This window comes from Salvelinus fontinalis, chromosome 8 (genome assembly GCF_029448725.1).
Source record: "Salvelinus fontinalis isolate EN_2023a chromosome 8, ASM2944872v1, whole genome shotgun sequence".
NCBI lineage: Eukaryota > Metazoa > Chordata > Actinopteri > Salmoniformes > Salmonidae > Salvelinus > Salvelinus fontinalis.
Window position 1 is genome coordinate 40,349,630 of NC_074672.1, and position 17,965 is coordinate 40,367,594.

The window sequence follows — 17,965 nt, forward strand, 5'->3', positions numbered from 1 at the left end:
GATGTTTTAGAAAAACACCATGATTACTTCTAGACTTACTTTTAAATTCAGTTCATTCAACCAGTGTGTGCCCAGTGGGAGACTGTTGTTGGCTACAGTCCAATCTATGTCTTCCAATGGTGTGACTGCTGTCCGCATCCAAAGATTAGCCAACTTGAATAAATGCTTAGAGGTAAATTACAGAGTGGCGCAGCGGTCTAAGGCACTGCACCTCAGTGCTAGACGTGTCACTACAGACCCTGGTTCGATCCCTGGCTTTATCACAACCGGCAGTGATCGGGAGTCCCGCAGGGCGACTCACAATTGGCCCAGCATCGTCCGGGTTAGAGGAGGGTTTGGCCGAGGTAAGCAGTCTTTGTAAAATTAGAATTTGTTCTTAACTGAATTGCCTAGTTAAATAAAGGGCGACAGCAGTGGTGTAGCATACGGGCAATATCAATATCACTTAGGCCTATTATAGGTTGCATAGCGCATTGATGTTAATCACACGGCTGCTCTCTCATTTTGCTATTTACGCCTTACAGATTGTGGTTGTTGTGGATGGCTGTTCACAAATGTATATGTGAATCCAATAACGGCTAAATTGAAGAAGTTTAAGCTGACTATTAATCATCGTTTTTGCGACAGGGGTTTATTCATTATGGAAACCAAAAACGGAAGCAAACAGAGCAAAACAATGGTTTCTATTGGACAAATTCCGGTAGGTCCTGCCCCGTTTTGTTCCGTTTGCTTCTATGTAAGAAATGTTTTGCAACAGAATCGGCATAATGAATATACCTCCAGTGGACAACCAGTGAAAAATGCTCTCTTGCAACAGCTGCATAGTGCAGATCTCAGCCTATGGAATACAAATTTGAGTTCCTCCCTTCTAAACTCCCCCATGGTATTGTGCTCCATACTGTGAAAAAATTGTTGAATTTAAGAAGACCACCAGAGGGGCTTTTACTGCTAATTCCTGCTGATAAAAAACATGTCCATAGGCCTAATGGACACATGCTCAAACTCGCACACTTTGATAGATTTAAACAACTGCAAATTACTATTAACAAAAATATTTAAAAAACAGGTCCACAGCAAATGCAGCATATGGCATACTTTTCAATAGTGCTCAAAGCTTGCCATTCCTTAGAGGAGCATTTATTTTCAACATTATATGCATATTCTAGCATCTGGACCTGAGAAATAGGCAGCTTACACGTTTTTTTTCCAAACATAAAAATTCTGCCCCCTAGCTTCAAGAGGTTAAACGCTAGTAAAACCAAATGCATGCATTTCAACCGTTCGCTGCCCGCACCCGCCCGCCCGACTAGCATCACCACCCTGGACGGTTCTGACTTAGAATATGTGGCCAACTATAAATACCTAGGTGTCTGGCTAGACTGTAAACTCTCCTTCCAGACTCATATTAAACATCTCCAATCCAAAATCAAATCTAGAATCGGCTTCCTATTTCGCAACAAAGCCTCCTTCACTCACACCACCAAACATACCCTCGTAAAACTGACTATCCTACCGATCCTCGACTTCGGCAATGTCATCTACAAAATAGCTTCCAATACTCTACTCAGCAAACTGGATGCAGTCTATCACAGTGCCATCCGTTTTGTTACCAAATCACCTTATACCCACCACTGCGACCTGTATGCTCTAGTCGGCTGGCCCACGCTACATATTCGTCGCCAGACCCAATGGCTCCAGATCATCTATAAGTCTATGCTAGGTAAAGCTCTGCCAGTTCACTGGTCACGATAACAACACCCACCCGTAGCACACGTTCCCCAAAGCCAACACCTCTTTTGGCCACCTTTCCTTCCAGTTCTCTGCTGCCAGTGACTGGAACGAATTGCAAAAATCACTGAAGCTGGAGACTTATATTTCCCTCACCAACTTTAAACATCGGCTATCTGATCGGCTAACCGATCGCTGCAGCTGTACATAGTCCATCTGTAAATAGCCCACCCAATCTACCTACCTCATCCCCATACTGTTTCAATTGACTTTTCTGCTCTTTTGCACACCAGTATCTCAACTTGCACATCATCATCTGCTCATTTATCATTCCAGTGTTAATCTGCGAAATGGTATTTATTCGCTCCTATGGCCTATTTATTGCCTATCTCCTCATGCATTTTGCACACACTGTATACAGACTTTCTTTTTTCTACTGTGTCATTGACTTGTTTATTGTGTTATTGGCTTGTTCATTGTTTATTCCATGTTATTCCATGTGTAACTCTGTGTTGTTGTCTGTGTCACACTCCTTTGCTTTAACTTGGCCCGGCTGCAATGGTAAATGAGAATTTGCTATCAACTAGCCTACCTGGTTAAATAAAGGTGAAATTTAAAAATAAAAAAAATAAAATACAATTTTTGAAGATCAAGGGGCACTAAATTAATTGGAATGACTGAAAATCGGACAGACTCTGTTTTTTTAATGTAAAGATATAGCTTAATTGTATTATTATCTGTAGTAGAGCAAAATGGGTTAGAAGAAGCGAACACATCCATATATGGCCAGCTATGTAAACTTTAACATTGATTTATCCTGTAATAGATGTCATTCAATTGATAAAATACATTTTTGTTTTCTCTTAAGGGGAAAGTAACCTAAAAGTAACTGAATGTAATCAGATTACGTTACTGAGTTTGGGTAATCCAAAAGTTATGTTACTGATTACAATTTTGAACAGGTAACTATTAACTGTAACGGATTACATTTAGAAAATAACCTAGCCAACCCTGGTCATATGGTGTGAGTTGTGAGGAAGGGATGAGTAGGGGTAGATGTAGGGACCTGGCTGTGCTGTGTTGCTGAGTTAACAGAGGTAGAGAGAGAAGTAGAGAGAGAGGTAGAGAGAGAGAGAGAGAGAAAGAGAGAGAGAGAGAGAGAGAGAGAAAGAGAGAGAGAGAGAGAGAGAGAGAGAGAGAGAGAGAGAGAGAGAGATGAAAACTGTAAATGACCCTGGGAATCGATAGAACATCGCTCAGAGAAGCACAAAAACAATATAACATTCAAAATGAATCTTTCCTTTCAGCAGGTTGACGTTTATTGGGACGTGTCTTGTCCTTGAGGCAGAACTGACTGATTTCCGCTATATGGGCCATCTGCAAAGTCAAAATGAACTATATTGTAAAAATGTATGAACACAAAAATTAGCTTTTTAGTCTTCATTTCAGGTTAGGATTAGGCAATAAGGTTAGCAGTGTGGTTAAGGTTAGGATTACTGCATCTCAGTGCTTGAGGCGTCACTACAGACCCTGGCTCGATTGCAGGCTGTATCACAACTGGCCGTGATTGGCAGTTCCATAGGGTGGCACACAATTGGCCCAGCGTTGTCCGGGTTAGGGTTTGGCCGGGGTAGGCCGTCATTGTAAATTAGAATTTGTTCTTAATAATCAGATTAGGTACATGTTTGGGTAATCCAAAAATGACGTTACTTATTACAATTTTGGACAGGGAACTACTAACTGTCATGTTTCAGCGTGGGAGTCATGGAGTGTGTGAGTGGAATTGGTTTTGACTCAAATACATACACAGATGGGTGAATGTGCGAGTGTTTATGCACACGCAAACACACGCACGCACGCACGCACGCACGCACGCACGCACACACACACACACACACACACACACACACACACACACACACACACACACACACACACACACACACACACACACACACACACACACACACACACACACAATCGTTTTCTGTATAAACTAGGGTAACAGTAGCATTCCATCCACCCCTAGGACACCCCAGCCCAACACCTCCACTTCAGTTGAGGGCTGAGGAAGGGGCCTTCCAGAAGCTTGTCTGGAACAATGGATGAATACTGTAAGACGCTGAGCAGTGAGGGCTTATTCTGAGGTCACTGATAGGGATTCAGACCACTCAGTATCTTTCTCTGAGCCATTCCTGAGAGAGAGAGAGAGAGAGAGAGAGAGAGAGAGAGAGAGAGAGAGAGAGAGAGAGAGAGAGAGAGAGAGAGAGAGAGAGAGAGACAGAGAGAGAGAGAGAGACAGAGAGAGAGAGAGAGAGAGAGAGAGAGAGAGAGAGAGAGAGAGAGAGAGAGAGAGAGAGAGAGAGAGAGAGAGAGAGAGAGAGAGAGAGAGACAGAGAGAGAGAGAGAGAGAGAGAGTGTCCGGGTCCCTCTGCTGCTGTCCTTGTATGGGTACTGCTCCTATTGTACTGGACTAAGTGTGGAACTATTCAGTTGGAGGACGAGGAACGTCTCCAAACAACCACTATAACTCATTACCGGTCCCTCACTCTAACACTGACAGGTGTGTGTGTGTGGGGGGGGTTTGCATACTTGGGAGTATGTGTCAAAGGGTTGGATATGTTGGAGGAACAAGAACATCCATGTTGGCAAAATATGAAGCGATTCAAAGTAGCGAATTTGGCCGTGTGCCAGGCAGCGCACTTGTGACCAGAGTTGTTTGATATAGCAAGTCTTATACGGCTCCTGTATGAAATACAGCAGGGCATTTCCTGTTTGAATAGGGAGAGAGGAGGTAAATAAGGAGATATAAAGTAATTGATTGGAGCATATCTCCTTCCTGTCTGACAGTGGGCTGTGTGTGTTGTGTTGGAGGGTTACCATGTTGTGTGAGTCGCCCACTCCCAGAGGTAAGGCATAAGGCACACACTCGGTCATGTTCCCCACAGGAAGGAGATGGGAAGACGAGAACAAACAGTAAATCGGTAAAGCCTCAGAAAAACGACTCTAAATGTAATCTCCATCCCTCGCTAAAGAGAGCTGCCATGTAAAACAAGCTGTGCAGAGGCCAAAACAAAACAAACTTAATCAGATTTTCTTTCATACTGCAAAATGTAATCTAAGTTTGCCTAGCGATCAGAATCAGCCATAACTTAAAGCCAGTGGAGACTCCTCAGAGGAGGAAGGGGAAGACAATCCACAAATTGTGAAACATTTAAAAAGTTATTATTTTTAGATAAATCTGTACTAAATATATTCACGTCACTTATTATTTATTAAAACACACTGTTTTGCAATGAAGGTCTACAGTAGCCTCAACAGCACTCTCTGGGGTAGCACCATGGTGTAGCAGGAGGACAGCTAGTTTCCGTCCTCGTCCTTGTGGTACATTGATTTCAATACAAAACCTAGGAGGCTCATGGTTCTCAACCCATTCCATAGACTTACACAGTAATTATGACAACTTCAGGAGGACGTCCTCCGACCTATCAGAGTTCTTGTAGCACATTATCCACCTAATCAAGGAATCAGAAAATGAATCTAGTTAAAAACAAAAGCATTAGCTACAGCTAGCTAGCTAGCACTGCAGTGCATAACATGTGGTGTGTAGTTGACTCAAAGAGAAAGACAATAGTTGAACAGTTTTTAACAAATTAATTTCTCCAAAGATTTTTTGTCTCGATCATACTGTTCTTACAAATGTCACTGCTTAAAGTGTACTAAATGTTTTTTTAGTAGTAAGTTCTCTTCACTCACTTCATTACTAAGTCTCATCTCCAAGCTAGCCTGGTTGTCATATAGCCAAACAGCTGCCTGGTTGTCATATAGCCAAACAGCTGCCTGGTTGTCATATAGCCAAACAGCTGCCTGGTTGTCATATAGCCAAACAGCTGCCTGGTTGTCATATAGCCAAACAGCTGCCTGGTTGTCATATAGCCAAACATCTGCCTGGTTGTTATATAGCCAAACAGCTGCCTGGTTGTTATATAGCCAAACAGCTGCCTGGTTGTCATATAGCCAAACAGCTGTCTGGTTGTTATATAGCCAAACAGCTGCCTGGATGTCATATAGCCAAACAGCTGCCTGGTTGTCAGATAACCAAACAGCTGCCTGGTTGTTATATAGTCAAACAGCTGCCTGGTTGTTATATAGCCAAACAGCTGCCTGGTTGTTATATAGCCAAACAGCTGCCTGGATGATATATAGCCAAACAGCTGCCTGGTTGTCAGATAACCAAACAGCTGCCTGGTTGTTATATAGCCAAACAGCTGCCTGGTTGTCAGATAACCTGTAACGGCGTTCCTCTCTCTCTTCATAAGAAGAGGTGGAGTAGTGATCGAGCCAAGGCGCAGCAGGTTGTGAATACATGATGATTTATTAAATAAACAAAACAGACCAAGACGAAAACGAACTATACTTGATATAACTAACAAAATAACAAAACGATGTAGACAGACCTGAACAAACGAACTTACAAATACACGAAGCACGCTGACACAGGAACAGGCTACATAAACGCACGAACAAACCGAAACATTCCCGTATGGTGTAACATCGACACAGACACAGGAGACAATCACCCACAAACAAACAGTGAGAACACCCTACCTAAATATGACTCTTAATTAGAGGAGAACGCAAAACACCTGCCTCTAATTAAGAGCCATATCAGGTAACCAAAACCAACATAGAAACAGATAACATAGACTGCCCACCCAAAACTAACGCCCTGACCAATTACACATACAAAAACAACATAAAACTGGTCAGGACCGTTACATAACCAAACAGCTGCCTGGTTGTTATATAGCCAAACAGCTGCCTGGTTGTCAGATAACCAAACAGCTGCCTGTGCTCAAAGTTAGAAACTGTTAGTGTTTACACCAAGTTAGCTTGTGCTACATTTTATCCCCTATGCTAACAGTTTGGCACACGCTCAGACAGACAGACAGGCTCAGATCTGGCTTGGCCCATAAGGTTAGCGGCTACATGGCTAACACCATCATCAAGATGGCTTCTACCCAGCCCAGGGTTGGAGCCTGAACAGGACACATTTAACCAAGGATGCTGTGACTAAACAATTCCATTATCATCTGCAGACAATCTCATTATAGCAGGCCTCTCCTACTTTTAGCATTCACCTGATTCTTCTCTCCTACTTTTAGACATTTAAAAAAATGTTACCTTTATTTAACTAGGCAAGTCAGTTAAGAACAAATTCTTATTTACAATGACGGCCTACCCCGGCCAAACCCTCCCCCGGCCAAACCCTAACCCGAACGATGTGGGGCCAATTGTGTGCCGCCCTATGGGACTCCCAATCACAGGCCAGATGTGATGCAGCCTGGATTCAAAACAGGGACAGCAGTGACGCCTCTTGCACTGAGATGCAGTGCCTTAGACCGCTGGGCCACTCAGGAGACCCGATTAACAGATGTTCTTATACAGAGTGACTTAAAGGACCAATCAGGGTTAAGTTCCTTGCTCAAAGGTACATAGACAGATTTTTCACCTAGTCAGCTAGGGAATTTTGAATTAGTGACCTTTCGGTTGTTGGCCAAACGCTCTTAACCGCTAGGCTATCTGCTGTCCAACAACGACAGACACTGAGGACATCATCCATCTCCCTGACCATCTGTCCTTCTCTGTCCGGGTTAATCTCAAACTTCTTCTCTGCCTGGTTTATCTCAAACTTCTTCTCTCTGTCTTGGTTTATCTCAAACTTCTTCTCTCTGTCCTGATTTATCTCAAACTTCTTCTCTCTGTCCTGGTTTATCTCAAACTTCTTCTCTCTGTTTTGGTTAATCTCAAACTTCTTCTCTCTGTTTTGGTTAATCTCAAACTTCTCTCTCTCTTGGTTAATCTCAAATTTCTCTCTGTTTCGGTTAATCTCAAACTTCTTATCTCTGTCCTGGTTTATCTCAAAGTTCTTCTCTCTGTCTTGGTTTATCTCAAACTTATTCTCTCTGTCCTGATTTATCTCAAACTTCTTCTCTCTGTCCTGGTTTATCTCAAACTTCTTCTCTCTGTTTTGGTTAATCTCAAACTTCTTCTCTCTGTTTTGGTTAATCTCAAACTTCTCTCCCTCTCTCTTGGTTAATCTCAAACTTCTCTCTGTTTCGGTTAATCTCAAACTTCTTCTCTCTGTCTTGGTTTATCTCAAAGTTCTTCTCTCTGTCCTGGTTTATCTCAAACTTCTTCTCTCTGTCCTGGTTTATCTCAAACTTCTTCTCTCTGTTTTGGTTAATCTCAAACTTCTTCTCTCTGTTTTGGTTCAACATTATCCCCGTCACCTCCCCCATACATCTCTTTCTATGTTCTCTGTCTCTCTCTGTTTAAATGACGCTGACACAACACATGGGAGAGTCGCCCACACAGTATTTAACTGGAGGAGTAAGGAGGGCCGTCTCATGTATGTGATATAGAGTAGATAAGGCTGTCATGACAGGGAGGATTGGCGCTGGGTCTAGCCAGGTAGAATGTGAAGTGACAGGTCCATTAGGCTCGGGTTAACCCACAGTAATGCATCTGTAGATGAACGAGGGAATACGCCTGCAGAACCAGCTTACTAACACTGGGTTCCATTCAGCTGCAGAGTCAGCCTTCCTGGAAGCAACTGCAGAGTAGCTTATAGGAGGAATCCCTCAACTACACAAGAGTTTATACTGTAATTAGGTTTAAGTCGGGCTAGTAAATAATATCTTTATGGTGTATGTTTTGGCAGAAAGGTTACCTGGGGGTGTCGTTCCTGCTCTCCAGGCTGTCACAGAGCCCCTTAGAGGGGGTGGACCTCCCGCTGCTGTCGGGGTCCTGGGCGGGGGGCATGGGGTAGGCCTGGTTAGGTAGGGTTGTACGGCGGCCCTCCCCTCCTCCTCCCCCTCTCTGGGGCTTGATGGGGCCCCTCAGACCCGTCTCAGAGCTCCTCTTCATGGCCTGTAGCTGGGCCAGGGGCACGATGTCGCAGGCCTGGGGCCGGTGCCACACCGTCTGCTGACTGGCACTGTTGTAGTAGTAGAAGCGTTTGTTGTGGCTGTCAAACAGCTCCCACCACTGGCTGCCATCGGACTGGCGCACGGCGGCGCCTGCTGGGGGCTCCCAACCACACTCCCCCGAGGCCAGGTTCACGTACATGCGCTCCTGCGAGCGCGGCTCCAAGATCTCCACCCAGTCACAGCTAGAGAGAGGAGAGAGGGGGGACATGGGAAATGTAGTCAAGATCTGGAAGACTAGACTCTATATGACTGACATTCTATATGACTGACTAATAGTTTGATCAGTTACGCGAGCACAGACTAAAGAGAAAGGAAAAGTGACCCAGGATTAAACATAGATTACATCCGCAGTTGACTGAGGGATTAAAGTAAGTGTAGAAGGAGGGCCAGTGGACAGAGGCAGGGGGGGCTGGGGCTGTTGCCCACTAGGAGGTTCTCTCTGGGCCCAGCACCCAGGCTCTAATCTACTCAAGGAGAGGCCAAACAAAGGAGCCAGGCGAGAAAGAGCGAGCTGCTTCTGGGGCTCTGTTCACAAACACAAACTGACCCCACAGAGCCCCTGGACAGCAACACAATCAGATCCAACCAAACCATGAGAAAACAAAAATAGAACTATTTCAAATCAAATCAAATCAAAGTTTATTTGTCACGTGCGCCGAATACAACAGGTGTAGTAGACCTCACAGTGAAATGCTTACAGGCTCTAACCAATAGACACACTAGAAAAAATCAACAAAAAAACAGAACAAACTGGAATGTTATCTGGCCCTAAAAAGACAGTACACAGTGGCAGAATACCTGACCACAGTGACTGACCCCAAATTAAGAAAATCCTTGACTATGTACAGACTCAGTGAGCATAGCCTTGCTATTGAGTAAGGCTGCCGTAGGCAGACCTGGCTCTCAAGAGAAGACAGGCTATTGTCACGGCTTTCGCCGAAGTTGGTCCCTCTCCTTGTTCGGCGGTCGAAGTCACCGACCTTCTATCCATCGCTGATCCATTTTTCATTTTCCATTGGTTTGTCTTGTCTTGTATCACGCCTGGTTCCAATCCCATCAATTACATGTTGTGTATTTAACCCTCTGTTCTCCCCCATGTCCTTGTCGGTAATTGTTTCTTGTAGTGTTTATGCAACGGTATGCTGGTATTGACCGGGTTTTGTTTGACCCACTTATTGTATTGTTCTGTTGACGGTGGTTTATGGATATTAAACGACACCGTTGTAAATCAGTTCTCGCTCTCCTGCGCCTGACTTCTCTGCCGCCAGTACGCACCTCATTACAGCTATGTGCACACTGCCCACAAAATGAGGTGGAAACTGAGCTGCACTTCCTAAACAACTGTCAAATGTATGACCGTATTAGAGAGACACATATTCCCTCAGATTACACAGAAATATTACACATATTTCCCTCAGACAACAGCCAGATGTGTGACTCGTTGCCATGAGAACAGGGCAACCAGTTGGGAACAAACAACATTGTAAATACAGCCAATATTTATCTGTTTATGTATCTTCCTCTACTATTTGTACTACAACTATTTACACATTACTAAGAGAGAGAGAGAGAGACAGAGACAGAAACACAGAGAGAGAGAGACAGAGGCAGAAAGAGAGAGACAGAGAGAGAGAGGCAGAGAGAGAGAGAGAGAGAGCGAGAGAGAGAGAGAGAGACAGAGAGAGACAGAAAGAGAGAGAAAGAGAGAGAGAGAGACAGAGAGAGAGAGAGAGAGAGAGACAGAGAGAGAGAAACAGAAAGAGAGAGAAAGAGAGAGAGACAGAGAGAGACAGAAAGAGAGAGAGAGAGAGAGGAACACAATCATAGCTACACACTCATACCCACATGTACATCAGCACAAAATAAAATTAACACAGGCCACCGGCCCCATGTCACATGACCAGTTGACCAGGACAGGAATAGAGCACGTTTGGGGAAGTTCACGTGTGTGTTTGTTTATGGGTTTGGGCTCCCGAGTAACGCAGCGGTCTAAGGCACTCCATCTCAGTGCTAGAGGCATCACTACAAACCCTGGTTTGATTCCAGGCTGTATCACAACTGGCCGTGATTGGGAGTCCCATAAGGCGGCGCACAATCAGGGTGCAGCACAATTGGCCCAGCATCGTCCGGGTTTGGCTTGGGTAAGCCGTCATTGTAAATAAGAATTTGTTCTTAACTTAACTGACTTGCCTAGTTAAATAAAGGTTAAATAACTAAAGAAGAAACAATCCTACTGCGATCAAACCTGAATCAGAAATCTCCTCAGAAGTAAATCTGTGGTCCAGCTGATGGCTCAGCCCCTCAGAGCGCTAATACTGTACATCAACCCCACCCTAGTACCACCCACACATAGCACTGTCACACACTGCCCAGACCCCTACCTGCCTGAGAAGGAGAAACGCTGGTCTCTTACCACTCAGTCCTCTGGCTCCCCTGTCTGTGAAAGACTGTCCTTGTCCGCATGTCACCCACAGCTAGCATGGTAGCTGACTGACTCTGTGTGCTGCTCTCTGTTCTCTCACACCAACTCCCCAGTGGTATCCCCCCCACAGCCAGCCCCAGTAATCCAGGGCTCCCAGCCACAGGCCTGCTTTTGTCCCTCTCAATAACGCTGACTAGACCCTGCTATAAAGCTCTGTCCTGGCTGTCACTGCATCAAATCCCACCAGCCAGGGTCATGAAAATACTAATGCCTCAGGGCTTACACTGCACAACATGACACAGACACACACAGAGGGAGAACCCGTACAGTGGAGAGCAAACCAACAATGCTGTTCTGTTGTGACTCCCAGCACCGGAGAAAGAGAGAGAAACACTTCCAACTAGGTCATGGCTAGAAGGGATCCAACTTTTGTCAAATTAATGTTGTTTTATCTAACCCTAACCCAAACCCTTTTCTTAACCTTAACCTAATTCTCCTAACCTGCTGCGTTAATTCTCCTAACCTGCTACGTTAATTCTCCTAACCTGCTACGTTAATTCTCCTAACCTGCTGCGTTAATTCTCCTAACCTGCTGCGTTAATTCTCCTAACCTGCTACGTTAATTCTCCTAACCTGCTGCGTTAATTCTCCTAACCTGCTGCGTTAATTCTCCTAACCTGCTGCGTTAATTCTCCTAACCTGCTGCGTTAATTCTCCTAACCTGCTACGTTAATTCTCCTAATCTGCTGCGTAAATTCTCCTAACCTGCTACGAAAAGTCAAATCTGACAAGAGCTGGACCCCTTCTAGCCATGACCTTCGACCTGGACCATGACCAACCAACTCAATGATACCTGACCTCAGAGAACTGAGAAACAGCAGAAAATGTCTGTCTGTGTGTCTGTCTGTGTGTCTGTGTGTCTGTGTGTCTGTGTGTCTGTGTGTCTGTCTGTCTGTCTGTCTGTCTGGGGAAACTGACTAGAGATATAAAGAGACGTAATATGATTGATAGTGTAGCAGTACATGCTACTCATGCTCTCACAGTTGTCTTCTGTTATTGTAGAGGCGTTGCAGAACTTTACTTCCTGTGTCTGTGGCAGGGAGACGTTTAACTGCATCTTAACAATACTGTAGCATACACACTGACAGATGTTTCAATGCTGCTATTCTTTCCCCAGGCTTTTTTTGCAAATTCACCTGCCGCTTGTTACTTGGAACAGTTTTGGTATAATCTCTAACTTTCTAGTTGTGCCCAAACATGTGACATCAACCTGACCTTTGAACAAAGAGGGTTTTCCTGTATGTCTCTTTGACAGGTGAGTCTTCAGAAACACGCCCAGACTGGACCTGGGGTTGACACAGCTTGTACAAGGACAGGGATGTGCAGAGACCTTTCAGGGGGAAGGTGCTCAAACGGGAAAGAGATTGACATCGTGGGCTATCAGCTGATCATTGATGGTGATGATTGATGTAAATCTGCTAGTCAGCTAGCTCATTTTTTTTTTATTACTATTTGTGATTTATCTTCATTGCTCTTCAATAATTGCTTCATAATAAAATATTCATTAGCTTCTAACTCAAGATATACACTGAGTGTACAAAACATTAGGAACACCTGCTCTTTCCATGACATAGACTGACCAGGTGAATCCCGGTGAAAGCTATGATCCCTCATTGATGGTAGTAGATGCCAGGCGCATCGGTTTGAGTGTGTAAAGAACTGCAACGCTGCTGGGTTTTTGACGCTCCCAGTTTCCTTTGTGTATCAGGAATGGTCCAGCACCCAAAGGACATCCAGCCAACTTGACACAACTGTGGGAAGCAATGGAGTCAACATGGGCCAGCATCCCTGTGGAAAGTTTCCGACACCTTGTAGAGTCCATGCACCGACGAACTGAGGCTGTTCTGAGAGGGGTGCAACAAAATAGTAGGAATGTGATCCTCATGTTTTGTACACTCAGTATATGGCTGGCTGGCTCGTGTGGATATTTAAGCATATGGCGGTTATCGAGAGTCTAGACGACCTGTGTTGCTGCTGTCGACTGAGGAAGGCATGGAGTTGGGTCAGGGCGAGGGTCATTGATGCAGCTGCTCCTGTCTGACTTTTTGCCTCGCTCTGCTGCGTGTGCCAGCCAACCAGACCGAATATTGATGATGATGTAAATCAAGTGTTATCAAGTGCTAATCAATAGTTATGCTGATGTGGCACTACTGTTGATATTTAAACTATGTAGCTAGCTTCACACACTCGACCTGTTCACTTCATCTCAAGACATGCATGCTTGGGTACCGGGGCGTACGCAATCTCTGTACAAGTTAGACTAGGAAAACGGCACAAGGGGCAATGGGTTCAGAACAATGACAAAACTTTATACAAAAAATGGTAATTATACCACCAGGATGGGAAGGGCCATACGCTAGGCATGCCTGCACAAGGAGCTGGGTTTAGTTTAGATAGGGAGGGAAGAGATGGGGGGGAATGAGAGAGACATTCAGCTACTCATACAATCCTATTGCAAGGAGTTTGTCAATAGCTCTGCAGATGAGGAAGTAAATGCTGTGCAGTCACTGCATGGGAGTCAGGGTAAACACCACTCTCCTCCATGAGCTGAATCCACTTGTATGCAATCTAATTAAAGAGAAACATCATGCTGTGAAGCCAGAACTCGAACCGAAGTTTGATTTTGTTTATAAATATCACGAGGACAGTCTCTCTCTCTCTGTCTCTCTGTCTCTCTCTCTCTCTCTCTGTCTCTCTGTCTCTCTCTCCTCTCTCTCTCTCTCTCTCTCTCCCTCTCTCCATGTAATTCAAATGGCTTTATTGGCACGGGAAGCATGTTTACAGAGCCAAAGCAAGTAAAATAGATAATAAACAAAAGTGAAATCAGAAAGTAACAGTAAACATTACACTGGTTTCAAAGGAACACTGTAAAAAACACTTCTTTTTGGGGGGGTATTTGCACATTACTTTACTACTTATATTTTTGACCACTTTTACTTTTACTCCACTACATTCTTTAAGAAAAGTATGTACTTTTTACTCCATATATTTTCCCTGACACCCAGAAGTACAACTTACATGTTGAATGCTTGGCAGGACAATTAATGGTCTAATTCACACACTTATCAAGAGAACATCCCTGATCCTCTCTACAGCCTCTTATCTGGTGGACTCACTAAACACATGCTTCCTTTGAAAATGATGTCTGTGTGTTGGAGTATGCCCCTGGCTATCTGTAAATGATGTCTGTGTGTTGGAGTATGCCCCTGGCTATCTGTAAATGATGTCTGTGTGTTGGAGTATGCCCCTGGCTATCTGTAAATGATGTCTGTGTGTTGGAGTATGCCCCTGGCTATCTGTAAATGATGTCTGTGTGTTGGAGTATGCCCCTGGCTATCTGTAAATGATGTCTGTGTGTTGGAGTATGCCCCTGGCTATCTGTAAATGATGTCTGTGTGTTGGAGTGTGCCCCTGGCTATCTGTAAATGATGTCTGTGTGTTGGAGTATGCCCCTGGCTATCTGTAAATGATGCCTGTGTGTTGGAGTATGCCCCTGGCTATCTGTAAATGATGTCTGTGTGTTGGAGTATGCCCCTGGCTATCTGTAAATGATGTCTGTGTGTTGGAGTATGCCCCTGGCTATCTGTAAATGATGTCTGAGTGTTGGAGTATGCCCCTGGCTATCTGTAAATGATGTCTGTGTGTTGGTGTATGCCCCTGGCTATCTGTAAATGATGTCTGTGTGTTGGAGTATGCCCCTGGCTATCTGTAAATGATGTCTGTGTGTTGGAGTATGCCCCTGGCTATCTGTAAATGATGTCTGTGTGTTGGAGTGTGCCCCTGGCTATCTGTAAATAATGTCTGAGTGTTGGAGTATGCCCTGGCTATCTGTAAATAATGTCTGAGTGTTGGAGTATGCCCCTGGCTATCTGTAAATGATGTCTGTGTGTTGGAGTATGCCCCTGGCTATCTGTAAATTATGTCTGTGTGTTGGAGTATGCTCCTGGCTATCTGTAAATGATGTCTGTGTGTTGGAGTATGCCCCTGGCTATCTGTAAATGATGTCTGTGTGTTGGAGTATGCCCCTGGCTATCTGTAAATGATGTCTGTGTGTTGGAGTATGCCCCTGGCTATCTGTAAATGATGTCTGTGTGTTGGAGTGGGCCCCTGGCTATCCGTGAAATAAAAAAACAACAAGAAAATGATGCCGTCTGGTTTGAAATGGTCTTTGAAATTATTTATACTTTTACTTTTGATGCTTAAGTATATTTAAAACCAAATACTTTTATACTTTTACTCAAGTAGTATTTTACTAGGTGACTTTCACTTTTACTTGAGTCATTTTATATTATGGCATCTTTACTTTTACTCAAGTATGACAATTGGACCCTTTTTCCATCACTGTAAAATAATAGAGACATTTCACATTTCACATATACAATGTTATACAATGTTGTAACACTTGTGCAAATAAAAGAGAGAAATACTAAGCCTTACTGAGCCTTACAAATCCTTACTGAGCCTTACATATCCTTACATATCCTTACTGAGCCTTACAGATACTTACTGAGCCTTACAGATCCTTACATATCCTTACTCAGCTTTACATATCCTTACTGAGCCTTACAGATACTTACAGATCCTTATAGATCATTACTGAGCCTTACAGATACTTACAGATCCTTACTGAGCCTTACAGATCCTTACATATCCTTACTCAGCTTTACATATCCTTACTGAGCCTTACAGATCCTTACACATTCTTCCATATCCTTACATATCCTTACTGAGCCTTACATATCCTTACTGAGCCTTACATATCCTTACTGAGCCTTACATATCCTTACTGAGCCTTACATATCCTTACTGAGCCTTACAGATCCTTACACATTCTTCCATATCCTTACAGATCCTTACTGAGGCTTACAGATCCTTACAGATCCTTACTGAGCCTTACAGATCCTTACACATTCTTCCATATCATTACAGATCCTATCTGAGCCATACTGAGCCTTACAGATCCTTACAGATCCTTACAGTTCTTTACTGGGCCTTATAGATCCTTACTGAGCCTTACGGATCATTACAGACCCTTACAGACCCTTACAGAGCCCTACAGATCATTACTGAGCCTTACAGACCCTTACAGAGCCCTACACAATGAAATAGGGTGCAGGCCAGGCAGCAGGCTGTTAGCCAACCTGCCAGCTTAGTGGAGTCTGCAAATAGCACAGTCAGTGTAGTCAGCTCAGCCATACCCATTGAGACTGTGTCTGTGCCTTGACCTAGGTTGGGCAAAACTAAACATGGCGGTGTTCGCCTTAGCAATCTTATTAGGATAAAGACCTCCTCCATTCCTGCCATTATTGAAAGAGATCATGATACCTCACATCTCAAAATAGGGTTACTTAATGTTAGATCCCTCACTTCAAAGGCAGTCATAGTCAATGAACTAATCACTGATCATAATCTTGATGTGATTGGCCTGACTGAAACATGGCTTAAGCCTGATGAATTTACTGTGTTAAATGAGGCCTCACCTCCTGGTTACACTAGTGACCATATCCCCCGTGCATCCCGCAAAGGCGGAGGTGTTGCTAACATTTATGATAGCAAATTTCAATTTACACAACAAAAAAAAAGACGTTTTCGTCTTTTGAGCTTCTAGTCATGAAATCTATGCAGCCTACTCAATCACTTTTTATAGCTACTGTTTACAGTCCTCCTGGGCCATATACAGCGTTCCTCTCTGAGTTCCCTGAATTCCTATCAGACCTTGTAGTCATAGCAGATCATATTCTAATTTTTGGTGATTTTAATATTCATATGGAGAAGTCCACAGACCCACTCTTTCGGAGCCATCATCGACTCAGTGGGTTTTGTCCAACATGTCTCTGGACCTACTCACTGCCACAGTCATACTCTGGACCTAGTTTTGTCCCATGGAATAAATGTTGTAGATCTTAATGTTTTCCCACATAATCCTGGACTATCGGACCACCATTTTATTACGTTTGCAATCGCAACAAATAATCTGCTCAGACCCCAACCAAGGAGCATCAAAAGTCGTGCTATAAATTCTCAGACAACACAAAGATTCCTTGATGCCCTTCCAGACTCCTTCTGCCTACCCAAGTACGTCGGAGGACAAAAATCAGTTAACCACTTAACTGAGGAACTCAATTTAACCTTGCGCAATACCCTAGATGCAGTTGCACCCCTAAAAACGAAAAACATTTGTCATAAGAAACTAGCTCCCTGGTATACAGAAAATACCCGAGCTTTGAAGCAAGCTTCCAGGAAATTGGAACGGAAATGGCGCCACACCAAACTGGAAGTCTTCCGAATAGCTTGGAAAGACAGTACCGTGCAGTACCGGAGAGCACTGCTGCTCGATCATCCTACTTTTCCAACTTAATCGAGGAAAATAAGAACAATCCCAAAAAAAATTTGATACTGTTGCAAAGCTAACTAAAAAGCAGCATTCCCCAAGAGAGGATGGCTTTCACTTCAGCAGTAATAAATTCATGAACTTCTTTGAGGAAAAGATCATGACCATTAGAAAGCAAATTACGGACTCCTCTTTGAATCTGCGTATTCCTCCAGGGCTTAGCTGTCCTGGATCTGCACAGCTCTGCCAAGGCCTGGGATCGGGAGAGACACTTAAGTGTTTTAGTACTATATCTCTTGACACAATGATGAAAATAATCATGGCCTCTAAACCTTCAAGCTGCATACTGGATCCTATTCCTACTAAACTGCTGAAAGAGCTGCTTCCTGTGCTTGGCCCTCCTATGTTGAACATAATAAACAGCTCTCTATC

The 17,965-nt window shown here is 43.9% G+C and overlaps 1 protein-coding gene across 1 annotated transcript in view; it reads right to left on the bottom strand.

Moving 5' to 3' along the window:
- LOC129861238 (rho GTPase-activating protein 39-like) overlaps positions 1-17,965 on the bottom strand; it is a 167,566-nt gene that overhangs the window by 95,823 nt on the left and 53,778 nt on the right. The window contains exon 2 of the mRNA XM_055932469.1: positions 8,462-8,902. Within this exon, the coding sequence (XP_055788444.1) occupies positions 8,462-8,902 (441 nt within the window). The remainder of the gene's footprint in view (positions 1-8,461; positions 8,903-17,965) is intronic.